We start from the raw sequence: 23,946 nt of genomic DNA, 5'->3' as shown, positions 1-23,946 counted from the left end.
GGGAAAACAAGCCAAGCTGATGCAACCTGTCCTTGTAATTTGACCCTTTCCGGACCTTGTATCCGGGTGGATCTGTAACGCGGATCGTAAAAGGCAGAGTCCGGAATCGAGGGCAGTACTTTAGAAGATTGGTGAGACGAAGGCTGTGTAAAACTGAAAGCTAACGTCCTCCTCTTTATGTTCCGTCTTCCTGGGGTGAAGGGCAATATTCTATTCGCCACTTTCATTACTTGATTGCCTGGCATTTAAAGGGTTGTGTCTAATTTTTCCCCATGTGGGTAGTTCTTAGTCTGGACCAGGGTTCCCCCCTCACCGCTGTGCGGCTGCATCCCATGGGGAACCTCATAATATTTAAACTCCTGTACCCATTCATTTCCACTTATCTTCTCTAACTGGAGAGAGACAGCAGAATGCTGTAGGACTGAGGGCTCTAGGTATCCGACACGAATCACAAAAAGCCAGCAAATGGAGCGTTGGATTTAGTTCTGTGTCGCGTTCTAGTGGACCGCGTCATTATCGGGGCCTCGGTGCCTTGCGTAAAGTGGTTATGCCAAATGCCAGGACTCGGATCCTCTGGCATGGGGCATGGGCGCAGCTTTGACGCCGTAGATAAGAGCATTTTTCAGCCTGTTAGCTGAGTGATGAACAGCCTGGGGAGATGGCTTTGGGAGTTAGCGTATTGGCAAAGGTGCTGGGGGAAATTCTAGGTCATAGAATCGTAGAATTTACAGTGCAGACGGAGGCCATTCGGCCCATTGAGATTACACGGGCCCCTGAAAGAGCACCTACCTGAGCCCACACCACCCTATCCCCATAACCTAGCAACCCCACCTAACCTTTGCACACTACGGGCAATTTAGTGTGGCCAATCCACCTAACCCGCACATCTTTGCACAGGGGAGGCAGTGGCACAGTAGCATTGTCACTGGTCTAATATTCCAGAGGCCTGGGATAGTGCTCTGGGGACAAAGGTTCAAATCCCATCAGGCCAAATGGCTGAATTTGAATTCAATAAAAAATCTTAATGATGGCCATGGAGCCATTGTCGATTGTTGTAAAAACCCACCTGGTTCACTAATGTCCCCTTTAGGGAAGGAAATCTGCCGTCCTTACCCGGTCTGGCCTACACGTGACTCCAGACCCCACATAACAATGCGGTTGAACCTTAAATGGCCCCGTCGGGATGGCCAATAAATACTGGCTCAGTCAGCAACGCTCGCACCTCATGTCGGAATTTAAGGAAAGAAAATCAAGATTGAATAGGTAACGGCGAAAGATCGTGATCGCCTGGAGTGTGGTAGATGAGTTGGGAGACCGGGAGAGAGACATCATTGTGTATGGCAACAGAAATGAGGGGGCTGGAAATTCGGAGACGGGTGAGGTGGAGAAAGGAGGTCAAGGGGAACAGGAAAACAAATATCCGAGGAAGAGGGGAGAAGTCTTGTAACACTCAGAAAGTGTCGAGTGATCTGTTCATGGCAGACGGAGACTCGCTGACTGTTGAGCGCCGAAGGAGAGCCCTGTTGGACTGGGCGTTTATGCTGTTTCTCCACGGAGCCTGCCAGGCCGGCTGAGTTTTTCCAGCGTGGTCTGGTCTGATTTCACGTCCACTGAACCACGTTTATGTGTTCTTTCTTTCAGGAACGCGAGGATGAGCTGCGAGCCATGGCTCGAAAAATCCGACTGAAGTAATAACTTTTCTACTCGCTCCATCTTGTGTGAACTACTGTAACGCTGCTGCTATCTCATTGAGATCCACCGGGCGCTACCCTACCCTGGACCCGTAACCCCTCTCTCTGAGCCAGACCCTTCTCAATACTGTCCTGCCAAGCTCAACAAATGACCACCCCCCCAACCTGGTTAACCCCAGATCTTCCTGACTCGACCTAAGTTGTGCTGCCTATTTTTCATTTGTCCTGTTAAGATGGAGATGAGAAATGTCTTCACTGACGATTGTTTAATGTTTGGCGTTTTCTCCCCCCAGCATTGGAGGCTGGGCCCAAAAGACAGAGGAGCAGAGTTTGGCCACTCGGCCCATCGAGTCTGCTCCGCCATTCAATCACGGCTGATATTTTTCTCATCCCCATTCTCCTGCCTTCTCCCCATAACCCCTGATCCCCTAGGGTCAAATATATTCGAGGCTGATGTAGAGTGAACGATAAGAGAGTCTCGGGTTGCGGTTTGGAGGGGGTGGGGGTGGCGTCGTGCAGACAGGAAAGTGGAGTTAAGGCCACATCAGGCGGGCTGTGATCTTGTTGAATGGCGAAGTAGGCCCGAGGGGCCGATTGGCTGCCTCCTGCCCCGTTTCCTGGGTTCCGGAGAGTTCCGCATGGACCAGAAGGTTAACAGTATCCTCAGCTGAAACTGATTTGCTGAAGGGTTCGGCCGCGCTGTACGTTTTCCGACTCGCCAGCAGGGGGCAGGCCTGTCAGCAGCCGAGGAGTGCTGCTTCTGAGGTGGCTCCTGAGCTTAACGTATCTCTCCGACGTGGAACATTAACTCCTCGGGGCGGTCCGATCGCAGCTTCTGCTGCTGCCTTGGCAATATGCCGGCAGCCCCTTGCTCCATCACGAACCTAATGAAAAGGTCATTTCCGCCATTGCGTGCCTGTGCCCAGCTGGAGCAACCGACACAGACTCTGTGCTGTTCCTGCCCAGGTCAAAGCGAGCTAAGGTGGCGGGGGCTTCAATAGAGGAGAACTGACGGGCATTTCTGTGGCCGCTAGCACCACTCCATGGTGTGTTGCCTCCCTGGTGCCAGGGTCAAGGGTGTCACGGAGTGGCTACAGGGCATTCGGAAAGGGGAGGGTGGTCGGTCAGAGGTCACCGTGGACACAGAGCGACACAGGCAGACAGAGGGATGCGCTCCTGCAGTGTGAACTTAGGGACTTGGGCAGAAGGTTAAAAAACAGGGCCTGAAATGTTGTGAAATCGGGATTAATTCCTGTGGCACGGGGAATAGGAGCAGGTCAGATAGGCGTGTGGCTCGAGGAATGGTGCGGGAGGGCGGGCTTTACATACTTGGATCATTGGGATCACTTCTGGGGCGGGTGGGGCCTGTAAGGGTGGGATGGGTTGCACCTGAATCGGAAGGGGACAAGTATCCCGGCAGGGAGGTTTGTTCATGCTACTGGGCAGGGTTTAAACTAATTTGGAAGGGGGGGTGGGATCCAAAGTGACAGTACAGTGAGTGAGAAGGCGGAGTCAAATATAGAGGATAAAGCAGGCAGGTCCAGGGGACAGGGCAGACTGGGGTATGACAGGGCACATGGGAAGACTGGCTGGCTAAACTGCATTGATTTCAATGCAAGGAGCCTGACGGGTAAGACTGATGTGTCGATCAGCACATGGAATTATTGCAATCACAGAAACTTAGTAGAAAGAAGGGCAGGACTGGCAGCTGAACATCCCAGAGTATAGAGGTTTCGGACACGATAGAGGGGAAGGTAAAAGAGGAGGAGGAATTGCATTATTGATTAGGGAGAACATCACGTCAGTACTCGGGCTGATATATTAGTTGGTTCCTCGAATTAGGCCATATGGGTAGAACTTAGTAACAAAAAGGGGCAATCACATTGCTGGGAGTGTACTATAAGCTCCCAGACAGTCAGGGAGAGATAGAAAGGCAGATATAATAATAATCTTAATTAGTGTCACAAGTAGGCTTACATTAACACTGTAATGAAGTGACTATGAAAAGCCCCTAGTCGCCACATTCCGGCGCCTGTTCGGGTACACGGAGGGAGAATTCAGAATGTCTAATTCACCTTTTTTTAAAATAAATTTAGAGTACCCAATTATATATTTATTTTCCAATTAAGGGGCAATTTAGCGTGCCCAATCCACCTAACCTGCACATCTTTGGGTTGTGGGGGCGAAACCCACGCAGACACGGGGAGAATGTGCAAACTCCACACAGACAGTGACCCAGGGCCGGGATTCGAATGCGGGTCCTCAGCGCCGCAGTCCCAGTGCTAACCACTGCGCCACATGCTGCCCTCGTCTAATTCACCTGACAAGCACGTCTTTCGGGACTGTGGGAGGAAACCGGAGCACCCGGAGGAAACCCACGCAGACAGGGGGAGGACGTGCAGACTCCGCACAGACAGTGACCCAAGCCGGGAATCGAACCTGGGACCCTGGCGCTGTGAAGCAACTGTGCTATCGTGCCACCCATAGACGACAGGGTGGACAGCAAGGAACATTTCCCCTAGGGGTCAATAGTCAGGGGGCATAGATTTAAGTTGGGGGGGGTCTGGAGATTTCGCGGGGATTTGAGGGAAAACCTTTTCACCCAGAGGGTGCTGGGAATCTGGAACTCGCTGCCTGAAAGGGGGGTGGAGGCGGGAACCCTCACAACATTTAAGAAGCATTTCGATCAGCACTCGGAACGCCCCAGCGCACACGGCTACGGGGCAAGTGCTGGGAAATGGGATGAGAGTAGATAGGTGCTTGATGGTCGGCACAGACAGGATGGGCCTCTTTCTGTGCTGTAAATCTCTAGGAGGGAAGATCTTATGAGGAAAGGCTGAGGGACTTGAGGCTGTTTTCGTTAGAGAGAAGAAGGTTAAGAGGTGACTTAATTGAGGCATACAAGATGATCAGAGGATTGGATAGGGTGGACAGTGAGAGCCTTTTTCCTCGGATGGTGATGTCTAGCACGAGGGGACATAGCTTTAAATTGAAGGGAGATAGATATAGGACAGATGTCAGAGGTAGGTTCTTTACTCAGAGAGTAGTAAGGGCGTGGAATGCCCCGCCTGAAACAGTAGTGGACTCGCCAACACTAAGGGCATTCAAATGGTCATTGGATAGACATATGGGCGATAAGGGAATAGTGTAGATGGGCTTTAGAGTGGTTTCACAGGTCGGCGCAACATCGAGGGCCGAAGGGCCTGTACTGCGCTGTAATGTTCTATTGTTCTCGGACTCTAGATGCTGAGCTTACCCGTGAATGATGGCCCACCAGTGCAGCACCACGGAGGATTCCGTGCTTGTAAACATGGCCATGGCACGCGGGGCGAGACGGTGTGGAGGGGCAAGGGATTCTGACAGGCGAGAATCCTCGCGCTTCCTTGGCTGCTTGACCTGAACTCCCAGCCGCGCGATTGTCCGGATGTTTGGAGGGACGGTCGATGCGAAGTGCTGCCTTTTCCCCGTTTTTTGTTTTGTTTCTCCGCACAGGGAGCGAGAGCGCAGGGATAAAGAACGGGACGAGTGGGAGAAAGAATACCCGAGGAGAAGTAGCTCGTGCTCTCCAAGGCACGGTACGTATTCGCTGGGAGCGCGCTCCACCCGACTGACATTGGGGGGGAGGGGGGGGGCAGCACTATCACTGTTGATCTGTTGGGGAAACCCTGTTTACGTTGTAAATTCGGTCTAACTCAGAGAAGTTATTATTAACTCAAATTATCTTTTCTTGGGGTATAAATCATTCTGTTGGGGCTGGTTAAAGGCGCCAACAACCACTGCGAATTTACAGTCGGCGCCATTTTGATCTAAAATGAAGGTGACTAGTTTACAACTTTGTACCTTTATCATAAACGAGAGGAGATGTTTGACAGGTCAGACTGGTGCGAGCGGGAATAGCTGAGGGATAGAAATATGTTTCCGATCTGGCATCAGTTTCTGGGGCCCCGCCTTCTCTTTCGGGTGAAGTCAAATATCAAGTTGGCGGCTGGTGTGCCTAACGTTACAAATACTTCATTGGCAGTAGAGCCCTTTCATCACCACCTGAGCTTGTGTGACTGGTGTCACGTAAATGTAGGTCTGATTTTCCTGGTGCGGTGCGCCACCAGGTGGGTGCTGCACCTTCAGTGTGTCCAATCCCTGCAGTGGGCCCCTTCGTACCTGGTTGAGCTGAATTACATCGCTCTTACAAAGGGGCGGCACTCGCACAGCGGAACACAGTGAGTGAATCCAGCCTCGGCAAATGCAAACAGCTCACGCAAATGGGAAGGGGTCAGAGACTCGGGGCCGGGTGCACCCGAAACATCACTGGTTCTGTTCGGGCCGTTTTGGGGAGTTGCAAATCTGTTGTGACCACACGTGGCCTCCTTGGGACAGTCCCCTTTGTGGCTCTATCGTATACTGACCTTCCTTTTCTCGGCCACACTGGGAGCTCAAGGGCAGCGGCTGTAAGATGACCAAGTGAGAATTGGTTTTAAGAAAGCTCACTCCTTAGAATCATAGAGACTCTACAGTGTGGAAGCAGCCCATTCAGCCCATCGCCTCTGCACCGACCCCTTTGAACGATCGTACTCCCTAGGCCCAATCTCCTGCCCTATTCCTGCAACCCTACCCGAAGAGACAATTTATTATGGTCAATCCACCTAACCTGCACGTCTTTGGACTGTGGGAGGAAACCGGAGCACCCGGAGGAAACCCACGCAGACACGGGGAGAACGTGCAGACTCCTCACAGACAGGGACCCGAGGTCGGGATTGAACATGGGTCCCGGGCGTTGTGAGGCAGCAGTGCTAACTGCCTTACCAGCCTCGCTCTTGTGTCCAGTTCCACCGTGAACTTTATTCATTGAATTCCCACAGTAACATGTACAAAACCCAGCACAGTGTTTAGTGTCATGGGCTTTGGGACCTGTTGAGATTCCCAATTTTAATTGTCGTGCCTTCAGCTGCCTGGGTCCTGGGCTGTAGCATTCCCGCCCCAAACCTCACTACCCCTCTCTCGTCGCCTTTGGGAGGCAAACCTATTGGGCCCCCTGTCTGAATGTGTCCTTTCGTGGCTCTATCACATTTTGCCTGAACGCTCCTGCGGGACAGGTTGAGATATTTTACTGTGATAAAGGCGCTACTTAAATGCAAGCTGTTGAGGTTCCTGTGCGTCATCGGCTTGGTTTAGGTTTATTGGGGCAGGGGCTCTCCCCTGGTCTGTGCGCCTCAGCTCAATTCTCAGGTTTCTGTTCGTCACCAAAGGAAACCCATTTTCCTGGAAAGGTCGAGCCCTGTGGGAGCGGAGGCATTGGAGAAACCTGCTCGTTGTGTTTTTTTTAATAAATCCTGCTGTGGTGCCGATTATGAATGCTTGGCACGGTTGAGAGAGAATGAAAGCTGTGGCATTATATAACGCCCGTCACGTCTCTGATACGCCCCAAAGCGATGAAAGCTGAAAGGACCAAGTTTTGCTTTTCACAGCCTCTTATCTGCCCAACCTTTTAATTTAATTATACTCTTAATTTCCTCCCCTCCTCTCCTGACCACACTGACTCTCAACCAGTGTACCGTTCCCCAAGGTGCCAGCCACCCTTAAGGGGGCCCAATCCACCCGACTGACAATAGGATATTGGACTGTGGGGGGCATCGCCACTCGGCTTTGACCTAATTACCTGGATGGTTATTGGGAATCTGGTTGGGGGGGAGGGGGTGGTTTTATAATTCCTGCTTCCCCCACCCCCCTCCACTAACCTAGGGGTCAAATAACACCCTCTGCTGCCTTCTTGGGCTGTGTTTCTTGCTTGCCACGCAGGCCCACAATGGAACGTGGGTCATTCCCGCCTATGAGGCGCCGTTCATTTCGCACCCATTCGAGCTCTCCGTGGTCGGGTCGGCGTTTTGTATTGTAGAAACGCTGAGTTGAACCCCGCACAGTCCTGGGCAGGTGCTTCCTATTGCCCCCTTGTTTTAACCCCTGCCGCTTCCAAATCCCCATTCCTTTGGGGTGCCACCGCTCCTTCTGGCAGCTTGCCCACGACCGCAAGGAAGTGGCACGTGAACAAAAAGCCAGTGCCCTTTGTTGCCAGCTGTGCTCTGCCTCTGCGCAAGTGGGTGTGCCAGCTCTGCGCACCTCGAATGGGCTTTCCGCATGGTCTCTCTCTCTCTGTGCCTGTTGGCGAGACTTTGCTAGCTAAACGTTGCTCAGAATGACATTTGTCCATTTTTTTTGTGTTGCTCCCCTCACCGACCCCCTCGCTCGAAATTTGTGGTAACACCCCGACACACACACATCCCCCCTCTCTCCCCCCTCCCTCTCTCTCTCTCTGCCCCTCCCTCTCTCTCTCTCCCCCCTCCCTCTCTCTCTCTCTCCACCTCCCTCGCTCTCTCTCCCCCTCCCTATCTCTCTCTCTCCCCCTCCCTCTCTCCCCTCTCCCTCTCTCCCCCTCCCTCTCTCCCCTCCCTCTCTCCCCCTCCCTCTCTCCCCCTCCCTCTCTCCCCCTCCCTCTCTCCCCCTCCCTCTCTCCCCCTCCCTCTCTCCCCCTCCCTCTCTCCCCCTCCCGCTCTCCCCCTCCCGCTCTCCCCCTCCCGCTCTCCCCTCCCGCTCTCCCCCTCCCGCTCTCCCCCTCCCGCTCTCCCCCTCCCGCTCTCCCCCTCCCGCTCTCCCCCTCCCGCTCTCCCCCTCCCGCTCTCCCCCTCCCGCTCTCCCCCTCCCGCTCTCCCCCTCCCGCTCTCCCCCTCCCGCTCTCCCCCTCCCGCTCTCCCCCTCCCGCTCTCCCCTCCCGCTCTCCCCCTCCCGCTCTTCCCCCTCCCGCTCTTCCCCCTCCCGCTCTTCCCCCTCCCGCTCTCCCCCCTCCCGCTCTCCCCCTCCCGCTCTCCCCCTCCCGCTCTCCCCCTCCCGCTCTCCCCCTCCCGCTCTCCCCCTCCCGCTCTCCCCCTCCCGCTCTCCCCCTCCCGCTCTCCCCCTCCCGCTCTCCCCCTCCCGCTCTTCCCCCTCCCGCTCTTCCCCCTCCCGCTCTTCCCCCTCCCGCTCTTCCCCCTCCCGCTCTTCCCCCTCCCGCTCTTCCCCCTCCCGCTCTTCCCCCTCCCGCTCTTCCCCCTCCCGCTCTTCCCCCTCCCGCTCTTCCCCCTCCCGCTCTTCCCCCTCCCGCTCTTCCCGCTCTTCCCCCTCCCGCTCTTCCCCCTCCCGCTCTTCCCCCTCCCGCTCTTCCCCCTCCCGCTCTTCCCCCTCCCGCTCTTCCCCCTCCCGCTCTTCCCCCTCCCGCTCTTCCCCCTCCCGCTCTTCCCCCTCCCGCTCTTCCCCCTCCCGCTCTTCCCCCTCCCGCTCTCCCCCTCCCGCTCTCCCCCTCCCGCTCTCCCATTTCCCTCTCTCTTCCCCCACTCTCCCCCTCTCTCTCCCCCTCTCTCTCTGCCCCCTCTCTCTCTGCCCCCTCTCTCTCTGCCCCCTCTCTCTCTGCCCCCTCTCTCTCTGCCTGCTCTCTCTCTCCCCCTCCCTCTCTCTCCCCCCTCTTTCTCTCTTCATCCTCCCTCCCTCTTTCTCTCCCCTCTCTCTCTCTATCTCTCCCCTCTCTCTCTCCCCTTACCCCCCCCTCTCTCTCTCTCCCCCCCCCTCTCCCCCCCCTTCCCGCTCTCCCCCCTTCCTCTTTCTCTCTCCACCCTCTCCCTCGCTCCCCCCCTTTCTCTCTCTTCTCCCCCCCCCCCCTCCTCCCCCCACCCCCCCCCCCTCTCCTCCCCTCTGTGTGTCTCTCTCCCCCTCCCTCTCTTTCTTCGCCATGGCTGTCTATACAAATGGCTGCACCCCCCTGCTGCTCGCCAGACAGTTGCCTCGGTCCAAACCGCTATCTTTATTCATGGCTGGGCCTCGCTGGGTCAGGCAGGATTAGATTCCCCCGAGCCTGTGGGGTGCCTGTGACGAGCAGCCTCCCAGCTCACCGTTGCCGGGAACAGAAAATGTGGCCGAGTGCGTATCTGCCTTGTATAAAGCTCCACATTTTCAAAAAAGGACAGAATTGAGGAGTGCGTCGTAGTTTTGGTCTCCTGACTTGAGAGAGGCTATCATTTCAGTCGAAGCTGTGCGGTAAAGGCTCGTTTGGCTGATTCTTGAGATGAAGGGGTTAAATCGTGAGGAAAGGAGAGGCTTCCACCCATTGAGATTCAGGAGAACAAGAGGGGATCTTATTGAAACATGTGAGATTCCGAGGGCTCTGGTTAGGCTGGGGGCTGGGAGGACGTTTCCCCTCGTGGGGGCGAATCTAGAATCCGGGGACACAGTTTAAAAATTAGGGGTCTCCCATTCAAGATTAAGATAAGGAGAAATCTCCTCCGAGAGTAGTTAGTCTGTGGAATTCTCTCCCTCTCTCCATCCAGCAGGCTCCCCCTCAGAATTCCACACCATCCAAAAACAACTTGCATTTACATAGCGCCTAAAGGCGGAGTTGACATCCCAGGCTGCTTCAGAGGGCCATGAATCAAACATAATCTGGCAACGGTTATGGGTGTCGGATTCAGCCCCTGACCGGTTTTGAGCTGGTAGCTTCAGTCCGGCGGGGCATGAGAATTGCCTTCAGTGTCGGGATGGGGATCCGGTGAGAGCTGGGAGAAAGTGTGCGTTTGGACAGGACGGGGTCGGGCTCTGACGCTTCATGTAGTTGAATGGCCTGCTAGGTATTCCGTGTCGCTGGAATACCTCGGCCCGCTGGCTGGCACTCTGGTTCCGAAGGTCATGTGCTCGAGTCCCACACCAGCACTTGACGCAGATCACCTGTTTGTTATCACGGGGAGACGGTGCCGTACTGGTATTGTCACTGGACTAGTAACCCAGAGACCCAGGGTAATCCTCTGGGGTCCCGCGTTCAAATCCCACCATCGACAGATGGTGAAATTTGAATTTTTTTAAAATCTGGGATTAAAAATCTTAACGATGACCATTGTTGTAAAACCCATCTGCTTCACTGATGTCCCTGTTAGGGAAGGAAATCTGCCGTCCTTACCCGGTCTGGCCTACACGTGACTCCAGACCCCACAGCAATGTGGTTGGCTCTTAAATGTCCCAGGAATTAGGGACGGGCAATAAATGCTGGTTAGGCCAGCAACGCCCACGTCACAGAAACAGTCGCTGTTTGTGGGATCTTACTGTGCACAATATTATGACAAGTGACCGGGCCTTTGTTAGTTCGCTAGGCTGAATCCCGGGTTTCTTAACGAGGAGAGTAGGTTGGGCCTCTACTCACTGGGAGTTTAGACGAATGAGAGGTGACCTTATTGAGACGTATCGGATTCTCGGGGGGTTTGACAGGGTCGATGCTGAGAGGTTGTTTCCCCTTGTGGGAGAGTCTCGGACCAGAGGGCAGAATCTCAGAGTGAGGGGGTCGCCCATTTCAGACAGAGATGAGGAGGAATTCCTTCTCTCAGAGGGGGGTGAATCTGTGGAATTCTTTACCGCGGAGAGCTGTAGAGGCTGAGCCGCTAAGTGTGTTCCAGGCTGAGACAGATTTTTCATCAATGTGGGGTTATCACATCAGATCAGTCATGAGCAGACTCGATGGGCCGAATGGTCTACTTCTCTAACGCCTTAGTGCTGTAAAAGCACTTTGTGCCAATCTTGAACTCGGGGAAGGTGCTATATAAATGCAAGTCTGCCTTATGTATAAAGAGTGGATGAAGAATCAGGGTAGCGTGTGTTGCTGGAGTTCACCGGCAGATGGAGGTGAGGGGGAGTGAGGAGGAGAGGGGAGTGAGGGGGGAGAGAGGATGAGGGGGGAGTGAGAGGGGGTGGGGGGAGTGAGGGGGGAGAGGGGGGGGTGAAGAGAAGGTCGGGATGAGGGAGTGAGGAGGAGGGGTTGAGGGGGAGCGGGTGAGGAGTGTACTGTCCGGTTGGCTGTCTAAAGCACTGCCCATCTCTCGAAGTATATTCTTTCCCTTTATGAAGGTCCACCCTGGGATAACAAAAATAATTCCAGGTCTTGGGGAATCTCCCGCGTTATTTTGGGAAAGCTTTGACATCCCATCTGAACGACAGCACCCCCTAGTGCAGCACTGGGGGAGTGCTGCATTGCTGATTTGTGAAAAATGGATAGCAGGCTTGTTGGGCCGAATGGGCGTGTTTGTGAGAATAGCGATATGCCTGCCAAGTGGGAATGGTTGTTGGAGGTGTGGTGGTCACAGAGCAGGGACTCCGTCTCCCCCGTCACTGATTTCTCTTCTGTCTTCACTCTGCAGGCCGTGATTACAGCAGCTCATCCCGAAGGTGAGAGACACCAATCTCTAAACTCCCTCACAATGGAAGGTGTTTTGTTTAATGAACTCTGCGTCCCCCGTTTTGAGAGCTGATGTGTCTGTCACTTTGTGCTTAATGAATTGTAGAGACGGGAACCACCACAACCAATTCCAGTTTCAATCCTGGAGCTGTGCCCAGGGCATTGATCACCGAGAAGGTTGGCAGCTGACAGCTACTCCGGGTGGGAAGCTGCCTTCGCCTCTCCAGTGGCCCCCCTTGCCCTCTGGTGCCACTGTCCTCTCACCCCCCACCCCACACACCCCCCCCACCCCACACACACACACACACTCAAAGCCCCTGCCTGCGACCCCTGGCGCCCCTGCCTGCGACCCCTGGCGCCCCTGCCTGCGACCCCTGGCGCCCCTGCCTGCGACCCCTGGCGCCCCTGCCTGCGACCCCTGGCGCCCCTGCCTGCGACCCCTGGCGCCCCTGCCTGCGACCCCTGGCGCCCCTGCCTGCGACCCCTGGCGCCCCTGCCTGCGACCCCCTGGCGCCCCTGCCCGCGACCCCTGGCGCCCCTGCCCGCGACCCCTGGCGCCCCTGCCCGCGACCCCTGGCGCCCCTGCCCGCGACCCCTGGCGCCCCTGCCCGCGACCCCTGGCGCCCCTGCCCGCGACCCCTGGCGCCCCTGCCCGCGACCCCTGGCGCCCCTGCCCGCGACCCCTGGCGCCCCTGCCCGCGACCCCTGGCGCCCCTGCCCGCGACCCCTGGCGCCCCTGCCCGCGACCCCTGACGCCCCTGCCCTCAAACCCCCACCCCAGCATCCCTGCCTCCGATTCCCCTGGTGCCTCGGCACCCCTGCCCCCACAGCACTTCTGCTCTCCCCCCCACCTCCATGCTGCCCCTGCCTTCACTCACCACCCCTCCCATGACCCAGCCCTCGGCGCACCTGCCACACACCCCCGCCACGGTGGTCCTGCCCTCTTTCTCCTCTCTTTCCCCCCAGTCGCAAATCAGCATCAGCCTGGACTCTTTAGTGAAGATCCAGACAGTTGGACAAACTAACTATCACCTCTTGCAAAACCACACAGCTCTGAAAAAGGCCATTCAGCCCATCGGAACTGTGCTACCTCTTTGAATGAAGTAACTTCAATTTGCCCCATTCACCCCCTCCCTCTGCAGAGCTACCCCCAATGAATGTACCGCACATTCGGGAGAAAATTGGTGCAGGTTGAAATGAGTTTGTGCTGAGAATAACCTGACCTTGTTCCATTCTCCTGCCTTCTAGACGGTCTCGCTCACACTCGAGGAGCCCTCACCATCGCCATTAAAGGCTCTGGCTCACTGACTATTAGCTTCCTCTTCATCCGCAGACCGGGCTCGTGGCGCAATGGCAGCTACGCAGACACAGCTGAGAAGACAAGTGTGTAATAACCGCTGTGTGCGGCGTGCGTGCGCCTGTATGTATGTATGTACATAGATATATTTATCGTGTCAGCGATGTACACAGATCCATTTTGGGTTGTACTTGTTCTGGTGCTGTGTATAACCCCGGGGTCAGAAGCAAAATGCGTCGGTAATCGTCACAGTTTCACATTGTGCAGTAGAACAGTGACCGTGTTTCAAAAGACTAGCTTCATGGTGGCTCCTGCAAATGGCTCTGTTTTTAATCTTGCTTTTCGCCCTCTGACAGCTGATCCTTTGTCTGCTTTCCCAGTCAGAGTATTGGCAAAATGTGTGAGTGTGTGCGCGTCTATGTGTAAACGTGTCTGTCAGTGTGTGTGCGTGTCTGTGTGTACGCACGTGCGTGCCTGTGTGTGGGTGGGTGTGTACGCATGTGTGTGTCTATGTGTAAACTTGTCTGTAAGTGTATGCGTGCCTGTGTACGCATGTGCGTGGGTGGGTGTGTACGCATGTGCGTGCCGGTGTACATGTGTGTGGACGCGTGTGCGGGTCTGTGTGGACGCGTGTGCGGGTCTGTGTGGACGCGTGTGCGGGTCTGTGTGGACGCGTGTGCGGGTCTGTGTGGACGCGTGTGCGGGTCTGTGTGGACGCGTGTGTCTGTTCTCTCGGTGATGTGTGTTTGTAGGGGGCTGAGGTGGGTGACGGCCTCAGGATGGGCGGGCGCAGGGCACATCAGCACCAAGGAGCGAGTAAGACAAGTGACACCAGTGGCGATTGTGTGCACCCCGTGCAGTCCGGCACATCTGACAAATATTTCAGTTCAGGGACTGCTCTGTGCTTCCCACAGTTCCTGGGGCTCCAGGGACGTCATCCACCTTTTATCTCGTCCAAACCAAAAATGTTTTGAGTGGCAAGTTAATGCGCTTGCTGATTCAGGCAGCAAGCCCGGCCCACACGTGCTGGCAACCCTCCCTGTCTTGTTTGGGGGGGGGTGGAATCTCTCGGGGAGGGGGCGCATCCCTGACCACAGAGCACGCAGAACCATGCGGAAGAAATAGGAGGTTTTTATTTAAAAGTACTTTCTGCAGTGTACCCTGTTGTAAGCTGCCGACCCCTAATGCGTGGCAGTGGGAAGCTCCCCAATTACCAATTTGCCCCCGAGCAAAGGTCCTGTTGCCAAAGTGCCTCTGTAAATGACACCATGCATAACTGGACGTGGAGTAAAGTGTGGTAGCAGAAAGTAAAGATGGATAGGAACTGCCGGAGCACATCACCCGCGATCCTCGTCCTCACTAGGCGGAAGCACCTGTCCCTTTTTTAGTTTAATTTCAGAGCGCCATGTCTGGCAACTTCGCGACTGCTGCATTTAAAAGAAAACCTGTATTTTGGGTGGGGGGGGGGGGGGGCACAGCTGCTCTGGCGGGATTTAAGAGCAGAATTTTGTTGTGGTTGGAGATGGGGCAGCGAAAGTCCACCTCAAACCCAACGTCGAGGGGGCTCTTTAAGTGGCCATGCTGACTGCTGGTTGAAGGAGGTGCCCATCCTGGGCAAGAAACCACTGTGGAACCCGGAAGCAGCGAAACCGAACTTGTTTCTTTTCACACGGCTTAAGCTGAACTGGAAATCCTTTCTGTTCCTCGTTGACGTTTCCCTCACCAGAGCTTGCCACCCTGAGAGATTTTTTAGGTTGTATTAACTCTGAGGCACAACTTGTTGTTTCCATCACTTGCGGCAGGAAGGAGGGTGCAGCCTGCAAAGGTGGAATTCTGTGATTATTGCCCCTCACCCTGCCTGCACACCGTTAATTCCAACTCCACCATTCAACTCAAACAAGCGTTAACAGATTTTTTGGAGCTTTTTGCCTTGTACAGTTTGACATTTTTTCCTCGATTTCTGTAAATGTTTTTTTCCTTGGACAAAAGTAAAAGTTTTTGTTTTCTCCAGATCGTGTTTTATTTTTTCACTTACTTTTTCCAAATGAGTGCTGCTCAGGTACAGCACGGGGTTAGATACAGAGTAACGCTCCCTCGACACTGTCCCCATCAAACACTCCCAGGACAGGTGCAGCATGGGGTTAGATACAGAGTAAAGCTCCCTCTACACTGTCCTCATCAAACACTCCCAGGACAGGTACAGCACGGGGTTAGATACAGTGTAAAGCTCCCTCTACACTGTCCCCGTCAAACACTCCCAGGACAGGTGCAGCATGGGGTTAGATACAGAGTAAAGCTCCCTCTACACTGTCCCCATCAAACACTCCCAGGACAGGTACAGCACGGGGTTAGATACAGTGTAAAGCTCCCTCTACACTGTCCCCATCAAACACTCCCAGGACAGGTGCAGCACGGGGTTAGATACAGAGTAAAGCTCCCTCGACACTGTCCCCATCAAACACTCCCAGGACAGGTACAGCACGGGGTTAGATACAGAGTAAAGCTCCCTCTGCACTGTCCCCATCAAACACTCCCAGGACAGGTACAGCACGGGGTTAGATACAGAGTAACGCTCCCTCTACACTGTCCCCATCAAACACTCCCAGGATAGGTACAGCACGGGGTTAGATGCAGAGTAAAGCTCCCTCCACACTGTCCCCATCAAACACTCCCAGGACAGGTACAGAACGGGGTTAGATACAGAGTAAAGCTCCCTCTACACTGTCCCCATCAAACACTCCCAGAACAGGTACAGCATTGGGTTAGATACAGAGTAAAGCTCCCTCGACACTGTCCCCATCAAACACTCCTAGGACAGGTACAGCACGGGGTTAGATACAGAGTAAAGCTCCCTCCACACTGTCCCCATCAAACACTCCCAGGACAGGTACAGCACGGGGTTAGATACAGAGTAAAGCTCCCTCTACACTGTCCCCATCAAACACTCCCAGGATAGGTACAGCACGGGGTTAGATGCAGAGTAAAGCTCCCTCCACACTGTCCCCATCAAACACTCCCAGGACAGGTACAGAACGGGGTTAGATACAGAGTAAAGCTCCCTCTACACTGTCCCCATCAAACACTCCCAGAACAGGTACAGCATGGGGTTAGATACAGAGTAAAGCTCCCTCTACACTGTCCCCATCAAACACTCCTAGGACAGGTACAGCACGGGGTTAGATACAGAGTAAAGCTCCCTCTACACTGTCCCCATCAAACACTCCCAGGACAGGTACAGCACGGGGTTAGATACTGAGTAAAGCTCCCTCTCCACTGTCCCCATCAAACATTCCCAGGACAGGTACAGCATGGGGTTAGATACAGAGTAAAGCTCCCTCGACACTGTCCCCATCAAACACTCCCAGGGCAGGTACAGCACAGGGTTAGATACAGAGTAAAGCTCCTTCTACACTGTCCCCATCAAACACTCCCAGGACTGGTACAGCACGGGGTTAGATACAGAGTAAAGCTCCCTCTACATTGTCCCCATCAAACACTCCCAAGACAGGTACAGCACAGGGTTAGATACAGAGTAAAGCTCCCTCTACACTGTCCCCATCAAACACTCCCAGGACTGGTACAGCACGGGGTTAGATACAGAGTAAAGTTCCCTCTACACTGTCCCCATCAAACACTCCCAGGAGAGGTACAGCACGGGGTTAGATACAGAGTAAAGCTCCCTCGACACTGTCCCCATCAAACACTCCCAGGGCAGGTACAGCACAGGGTTAGATACAGAGTAAAGCTCCTTCTACACTGTCCCCATCAAACACTCCCAGGACTGGTACAGCACGGGGTTAGATACAGAGTAAAGCTCCCTCTACACTGTCCCCATCAAACACTCCCAGGACAGGTACAGCACAGGGTTAGATACAGAGTAAAGCTCCCTCTACACTGTCCCCATCAAACACTCCCAGGACTGGTACAGCACGGGGTTAGATACAGAGTAAAGTTCCCTCTACACTGTCCCCATCAAACACTCCCAGGAGAGGTACAGCACGGGGTTAGATACAGAGTAAAGCTCCCTCTACACTGTCCCCATCAAACACTCCCAGGACAGGTACAGCACGGGGTTAGATACAGACTAAAGTTCCCTCTACACTGTCCCCATCAAACACTCCCAGGACAGGTACAGCACGGGGTTAGATACAGAGTAAAGCTCCCTCTACACTGTCCCCATCAAACACCCCCAGGACAGGTACAGCACGGGGTTAGACACAGAGTAAAGCTCCCACTACACTGTCCCCATCAAACACTCCCAGGACAGGTACAGCACGGGGTTAGATACAGAGTAAAGCTCCCTCTACACTGTCCCCATCAAACACTCCCAGGACTGGTACAGCACGGGGTTAGATACAGAGTAAAGCTCCCTCGACACTGTCCCCATCAAACACTCCCAGGACAGTTACAGCACGGGGTTAGATACAGAGTAACGCTCCCTCGACACTGTCCCCATCAAACATTCCCAGGACAGGTACAGCACGGGGTTAGATACAGAGTAAAGCTCCCTCTACACTGTCCCCATCAAACACTCCCAGGACAGGTACAGCACGGGGTTAGATACAGAGTAAAGCTCCCTCTACACTGTCCCCATCAAACACTCTCAGGACAGGTACAGCACGGGGTTAGATACAGAGTAAAGCTCCCTCGACACTGTCCCCATCAAACACTCCCAGGACAGGTGCAGCACGGGGTTAGATACAGAGTAAAGCTCCCTCGACACTGTCCCCATCAAACACTCCCAGGACAGGTACAGCACGGGGTTAGATACAGAGTAAAGCTCCCTCGACACTGTCCCCATCAAACACTCCCAGGACAGGTACAGCACGGGGTTAGATACAGAGTAAAGCTCCCTCTGCACTGTCCCCATCAAACACTCCCAGGACAGGTACAGCACGGGGTTAGATACAGAGTAACGCACCCTCTACACTGTCCCCATCAAACACTCCCAGGATAGGTACAGCACGGGGTTAGATGCAGAGTAAAGCTCCCTCTACACTGTCCCCATCAAACACTCCCAGGACAGGTACAGCACGGGGTTAGATACAGAGTAAAGCTCCCTCGACACTGACCCATCAAACACTCCCAGGACAGGTACAGCACGGGGTTAGATACAGAGTAAAGCTCCCTCTGCACTGTCCCCATCAAACACTCCCAGGACAGGTACAGCACGGGGTTAGATACAGAGTAACGCTCCCTCTACACTGTCCCCATCAAACACTCCCAGGATAGGTACAGCACGGGGTTAGATGCAGAGTAAAGCTCCCTCCACACTGTCCCCATCAAACACTCCCAGGGCAGGTACAGAACGGGGTTAGATACAGAGTAAAGCTCCCTCTACACTGTCCCCATCAAACACTCCCAGAACAGGTACAGCATGGGGTTAGATACAGAGTAAAGCTCCCTCGACACTGTCCCCATCAAACACTCCTAGGACAGGTACAGCACGGGGTTAGATACAGAGTAAAGCTCCCTCCACACTGTCCCCATCAAACACTCCCAGGACAGGTACAGCACGGGGTTAGATACAGAGTAAAGCTCCTGTCCCCATCAAACACTCCTAGGACAGGTACAGCACGGGGTTAGATACAGAGTAAAGCTCCCTCTACACTGTCCCCATCAAACACTCCCAGGACAGGTACAGCACGGGGTTAGATACTGAGTAAAGCTCCCTCTCCACTGTCCCCATCAAACATTCCCAGGACAGGTACAGCATGGGGTTAGATACTGAGTAAAGCTCCCTCTCCACTGTCCCCATCAAACATTCCCAGGACAGGTACAGCATGGGGTTAGATACAGAGTAAAGCTCCCTCGACACTGTCCCCATCAAACACTCCCAGGGCAGGTACAGCACAGGGTTAGATACAGAGTAAAGCTCCTTCTACACTGTCCCCATCAAACACTCCCAGGACTGGTACAGCACGGGGTTAGATACAGAGTAAAGCTCCCTCTACACTGTCCCCATCAAACACTCCCAGGACAGGTACAGCACAGGGTTAGATACAGAGTAAAGCTCCCTCTACACTGTCCCCATCAAACACTCCCAGGACTGGTACAGCACGGGGTTAGATACAGAGTAAAGTTCCCTCTACACTGTCCCCATCAAACACTCCCAGGAGAGGTACAGCACGGGGTTAGATACAGAGTAAAGCTCCCTCGACACTGTCCCCATCAAACACTCCCAGGGCAGGTACAGCACAGGGTTAGATACAGAGTAAAGCTCCTTCTACACTGTCCCCATCAAACACTCCCAGGACTGGTAGAGCACGGGGTTAGATACAGAGTAAAGCTCCCTCTACACTGTCCCCATCAAACACTCCCAGGACAGGTACAGCACAGGGTTAGATACAGAGTAAAGCTCCCTCTACACTGTCCCCATCAAACACTCCCAGGACTGGTACAGCACGGGGTTAGATACAGAGTAAAGTTCCCTCTACACTGTCCCCATCAAACACTCCCAGGAGAGGTACAGCACGGGGTTAGATACAGAGTAAAGCTCCCTCTACACTGTCCCCATCAAACACTCCCAGGACAGGTACAGCACGGGGTTAGATACAGACTAAAGTTCCCTCTACACTGTCCCCATCAAACACTCCCAGGACAGGTACAGCACGGGGTTAGATACAGAGTAAAGCTCCCTCTACACTGTCCCCATCAAACACCCCCAGGACAGGTACAGCACGGGGTTAGACACAGAGTAAAGCTCCCACTACACTGTCCCCATCAAACACTCCCAGGACAGGTACAGCACGGGGTTAGATACAGAGTAAAGCTCCCTCTACACTGTCCCCATCAAACACTCCCAGGACTGGTACAGCACGGGGTTAGATACAGAGTAAAGCTCCCTCGACACTGTCCCCATCAAACACTCCCAGGACAGGTACAGCACGGGGTTAGATACAGAGTAAAGCTCCCTCTACACTGTCCCCATCAAACACTCCCAGAACAGGTACAGCACGGGGTTAGATACAGAGTAAAGCTCCCTCTACACTGTCCCCATCAAACACCCCCAGGACAGGTACAGCACGGGGTTAGACACAGAGTAAAGCTCCCACTACACTGTCCCCATCAAACACTCCCAGGACAGGTACAGCACGGGGTTAGATACAGAGTAAAGCTCCCTCTACACTGTCCCCATCAAACACTCCCAGGACTGGTACAGCACGGGGTTAGATACAGAGTAAAGCTCCCTCTACACTGTCCCCATCAAACACTCCCAGGACTGGTACAGCACGGGGTTAGATACAGAGTAAAGCTCCCTCTACACTGTCCCCATCAAACACCCCCAGGACAGGTACAGCACGGGGTTAGACACAAGAGTAAAGCTCCCACTACACTGTCCCCATCAAACACTCCCAGGACAGGTACAGCACGGGGTTAGATACAGAGTAAAGCTCCCTCTACACTGTCCCCATCAAACACTCCCAGGACAGGTACAGCACGGGGTTAGATAAAGAGTAAAGCTCCCTCTACACTGCCCCATCAAACACACCCAGGACTGGTACAGCACGGGGTTAGATACAGAGTAAAGCTCCCTCTACACTGTCCCCATCAAACACTCCCAGGACTGGTACAGCACGGGGTTAGATACAGAGTAAAGCTCCCTCTACACTGTCCCCATCAAACACTCCCAGGACAGGTACAGCACAGGTTAGATACAGAGTAACGCTCCCTCTACACTGTCCCCATCAAACACTCCCAGGACTGGTACAGCACGGGGTTAGATACAGAGTAAAGCTCCCTCTACACTGTCCCCATCAAACACTCCCAGGAAAGGTCCAGCACGGGGTTAGATACAGAGTAAAGCTCCCTCTACACTGTCCCCATCAAACACTCCCAGAACAGGTACAGCATGGGGTTAGATACAGAGTAAAGCTCCCTCTACACTGTCCCCATCAAACTCTCCCAGGACAGGTACAGCACGGGGTTAGATACAGAGTAAAGCTCCCTCTACACTGTCCCCATCAAACACTCCCACAGGTACAGCACGGGGTTAGATACAGAGTAAAGCTCCCTCTACACTGTCCCCATCAAACACTCCCAGGACAGGTACAGCACGGGGTTAGATGCAGAGTAAAGCTCCCTCCACACTGTCCCCATCAAACACTCCCAGGACAGGTACAGAACGGGGTTAGATACAGAGTAAAGCTCCCTCTACACTGTCCCCATCAAACACTCCCAGAACAGGTACAGCATGGGGTTAGATACAGAGTAAAGCTCCCTCTACACTGTCCCCATCAAACACTCCTAGGACAGGTACAGCACGGGGTTAGATACAGAGTAAAGCTCCCTCTACACTGTCCCCATCAAACACTCCCAGGACAGGTACAGCACGGGGTTAGATACTGAGTAAAGCTCCCTCTCCACTGTCCCCATCAAACATTCCCAGGACAGGTACAGCATGGGGTTAGATACAGAGTAAAGCTCCCTCGACACTGTCCCCATCAAACACTCCCAGGGCAGGTACAGCACAGGGTTAGATACAGAGTAAAGCTCCTTCTACACTGTCCCCATCAAACACTCCCAGGACTGGTACAGCACGGGGTTAGATACAGAGTAAAGCTCCCTCTACACTGTCCCCATCAAACACTCCCAGGACAGGTACAGCACAGGGTTAGATACAGAGTAAAGCTCCCTCTACACTGTCCCCATCAAACACTCCCAGGACTGGTACAGCACGGGGTTAGATACAGAGTAAAGTTCCCTCTACACTGTCCCCATCAAACACTCCCAGGAGAGGTACAGCACGGGGTTAGATACAGAGTAAAGCTCCCTCGACACTGTCCCCATCAAACACTCCCAGGGCAGGTACAGCACAGGGTTAGATACAGAGTAAAGCTCCTTCTACACTGTCCCCATCAAACACTCCCAGGACTGGTACAGCACGGGGTTAGATACAGAGTAAAGCTCCCTCTACACTGTCCCCATCAAACACTCCCAGGACAGGTACAGCACAGGGTTAGATACAGAGTAAAGCTCCCTCTACACTGTCCCCATCAAACACTCCCAGAACAGGTACAGCACGGGGTTAGATACAGAGTAAAGCTCCCTCTACACTGTCCCCATCAAACACCCCCAGGACAGGTACAGCACGGGGTTAGACACAGAGTAAAGCTCCCACTACACTGTCCCCATCAAACACTCCCAGGACAGGTACAGCACGGGGTTAGATACAGAGTAAAGCTCCCTCTACACTGTCCCCATCAAACACTCCCAGGACTGGTACAGCACGGGGTTAGATACAGAGTAAAGCTCCCTCTACACTGTCCCCATCAAACACTCCCAGGACTGGTACAGCACGGGGTTAGATACAGAGTAAAGCTCCCTCTACACTGTCCCCATCAAACACCCCCAGGACAGGTACAGCACGGGGTTAGACACAAGAGTAAAGCTCCCACTACACTGTCCCCATCAAACACTCCCAGGACAGGTACAGCACGGGGTTAGATACAGAGTAAAGCTCCCTCTACACTGTCCCCATCAAACACTCCCAGGACAGGTACAGCACGGGGTTAGATACAGAGTAAAGCTCCCTCTACACTGCCCCATCAAACACTCCCAGGACTGGTACAGCACGGGGTTAGATACAGAGTAAAGCTCCCTCTACACTGTCCCCATCAAACACCCCCAGGACAGGTACAGCACGGGGTTAGACACAAGAGTAAAGCTCCCACTACACTGTCCCCATCAAACACTCCCAGGACAGGTACAGCACGGGGTTAGATACAGAGTAAAGCTCCCTCTACACTGTCCCCATCAAACACTCCCATGACAGGTACAGCACGGGGTTAGATACAGAGTAAAGCTCCCTCTACACTGCCCCATCAAACACACCCAGGACTGGTACAGCACGGGGTTAGATACAGAGTAAAGCTCCCTCTACACTGTCCCCATCAAACACTCCCAGGACTGGTACAGCACGGGGTTAGATACAGAGTAAAGCTCCCTCTACACTGTCCCCATCAAACACTCCCAGGACAGGTACAGCACAGGTTAGATACAGAGTAACGCTCCCTCTACACTGTCCCCATCAAACACTCCCAGGACTGGTACAGCACGGGGTTAGATACAGAGTAAAGCTCCCTCTACACTGTCCCCATCAAACACTCCCAGGAAAGGTACAGCACGGGGTTAGATACAGAGTAAAGCTCCCTCTACACTGTCCCCATCAAACACTCCCAGAACAGGTACAGCATGGGGTTAGATACAGAGTAAAGCTCCCTCTACACTGTCCCCATCAAACTCTCCCAGGACAGGTACAGCACGGGGTTAGATACAGAGTAAAGCTCCCTCTACACTGTCCCCATCAAACACTCCCACAGGTACAGCACGGGGTTAGATACAGAGTAAAGCTCCCTCTACACTGTCCCCATCAAACACTCCCACAGGTACAGCACGGGGTTAGATACAGAGTAAAGCTCCCTCTACACTGTCCCCATCAAACACTCCCAGGACAGGTACAGCACGGGGTTAGATGCAGAGTAAAGCTCCCTCTACACTGTCCCCATCAAACACTCCCAGAACAGGTACAGCATGGGGTTAGATACAGAGTAAAGCTCCCTCTACACTGTCCCCATCAAACACTCCTAGGACAGGTACAGCACGGGGTTAGATACAGAGTAAAGCTCCCTCTACACTGTCCCCATCAAACACTCCCAGGACAGGTACAGCACGGGGTTAGATACAGTGTAAAGCTCCCTCTCCACTGTCCCCATCAAACATTC

The 23,946-nt window shown here is 54.0% G+C and overlaps 1 protein-coding gene across 3 annotated transcripts in view; it reads left to right on the top strand.

Moving 5' to 3' along the window:
- clasrp (CLK4-associating serine/arginine rich protein) overlaps nt 1–15,232 on the top strand; it is a 56,887-nt gene extending 41,655 nt beyond the window's left edge. For 2 of the 3 annotated variants that reach the window (XM_072490061.1, XM_072490062.1), the window contains 4 exons: nt 1,642–1,688; nt 5,184–5,266; nt 11,888–11,915; nt 13,174–15,232. In XM_072490061.1, coding sequence (XP_072346162.1) covers nt 1,642–1,688; nt 5,184–5,266; nt 11,888–11,915; nt 13,174–13,216 — 201 coding nt within the window. In that variant the 3' untranslated portion in view covers nt 13,217–15,232. Of the gene's footprint in view, nt 1–1,641; nt 1,689–5,183; nt 5,267–11,887; nt 11,916–13,173 lie in introns of those variants that run through there. The other variant, XR_011938126.1, reaches the window with a different exon arrangement.
- The last annotated feature ends 8,714 nt before the right edge of the window (nt 15,233–23,946 follow it).

The sequence above is a fragment of the Scyliorhinus torazame genome, chromosome 25 (assembly GCF_047496885.1).
Source record: "Scyliorhinus torazame isolate Kashiwa2021f chromosome 25, sScyTor2.1, whole genome shotgun sequence".
Taxonomy (NCBI): domain Eukaryota; kingdom Metazoa; phylum Chordata; class Chondrichthyes; order Carcharhiniformes; family Scyliorhinidae; genus Scyliorhinus; species Scyliorhinus torazame.
Note: the sequence above shows the minus strand (reverse complement) of the source record. Positions and strands in the feature narration are given on the sequence as shown.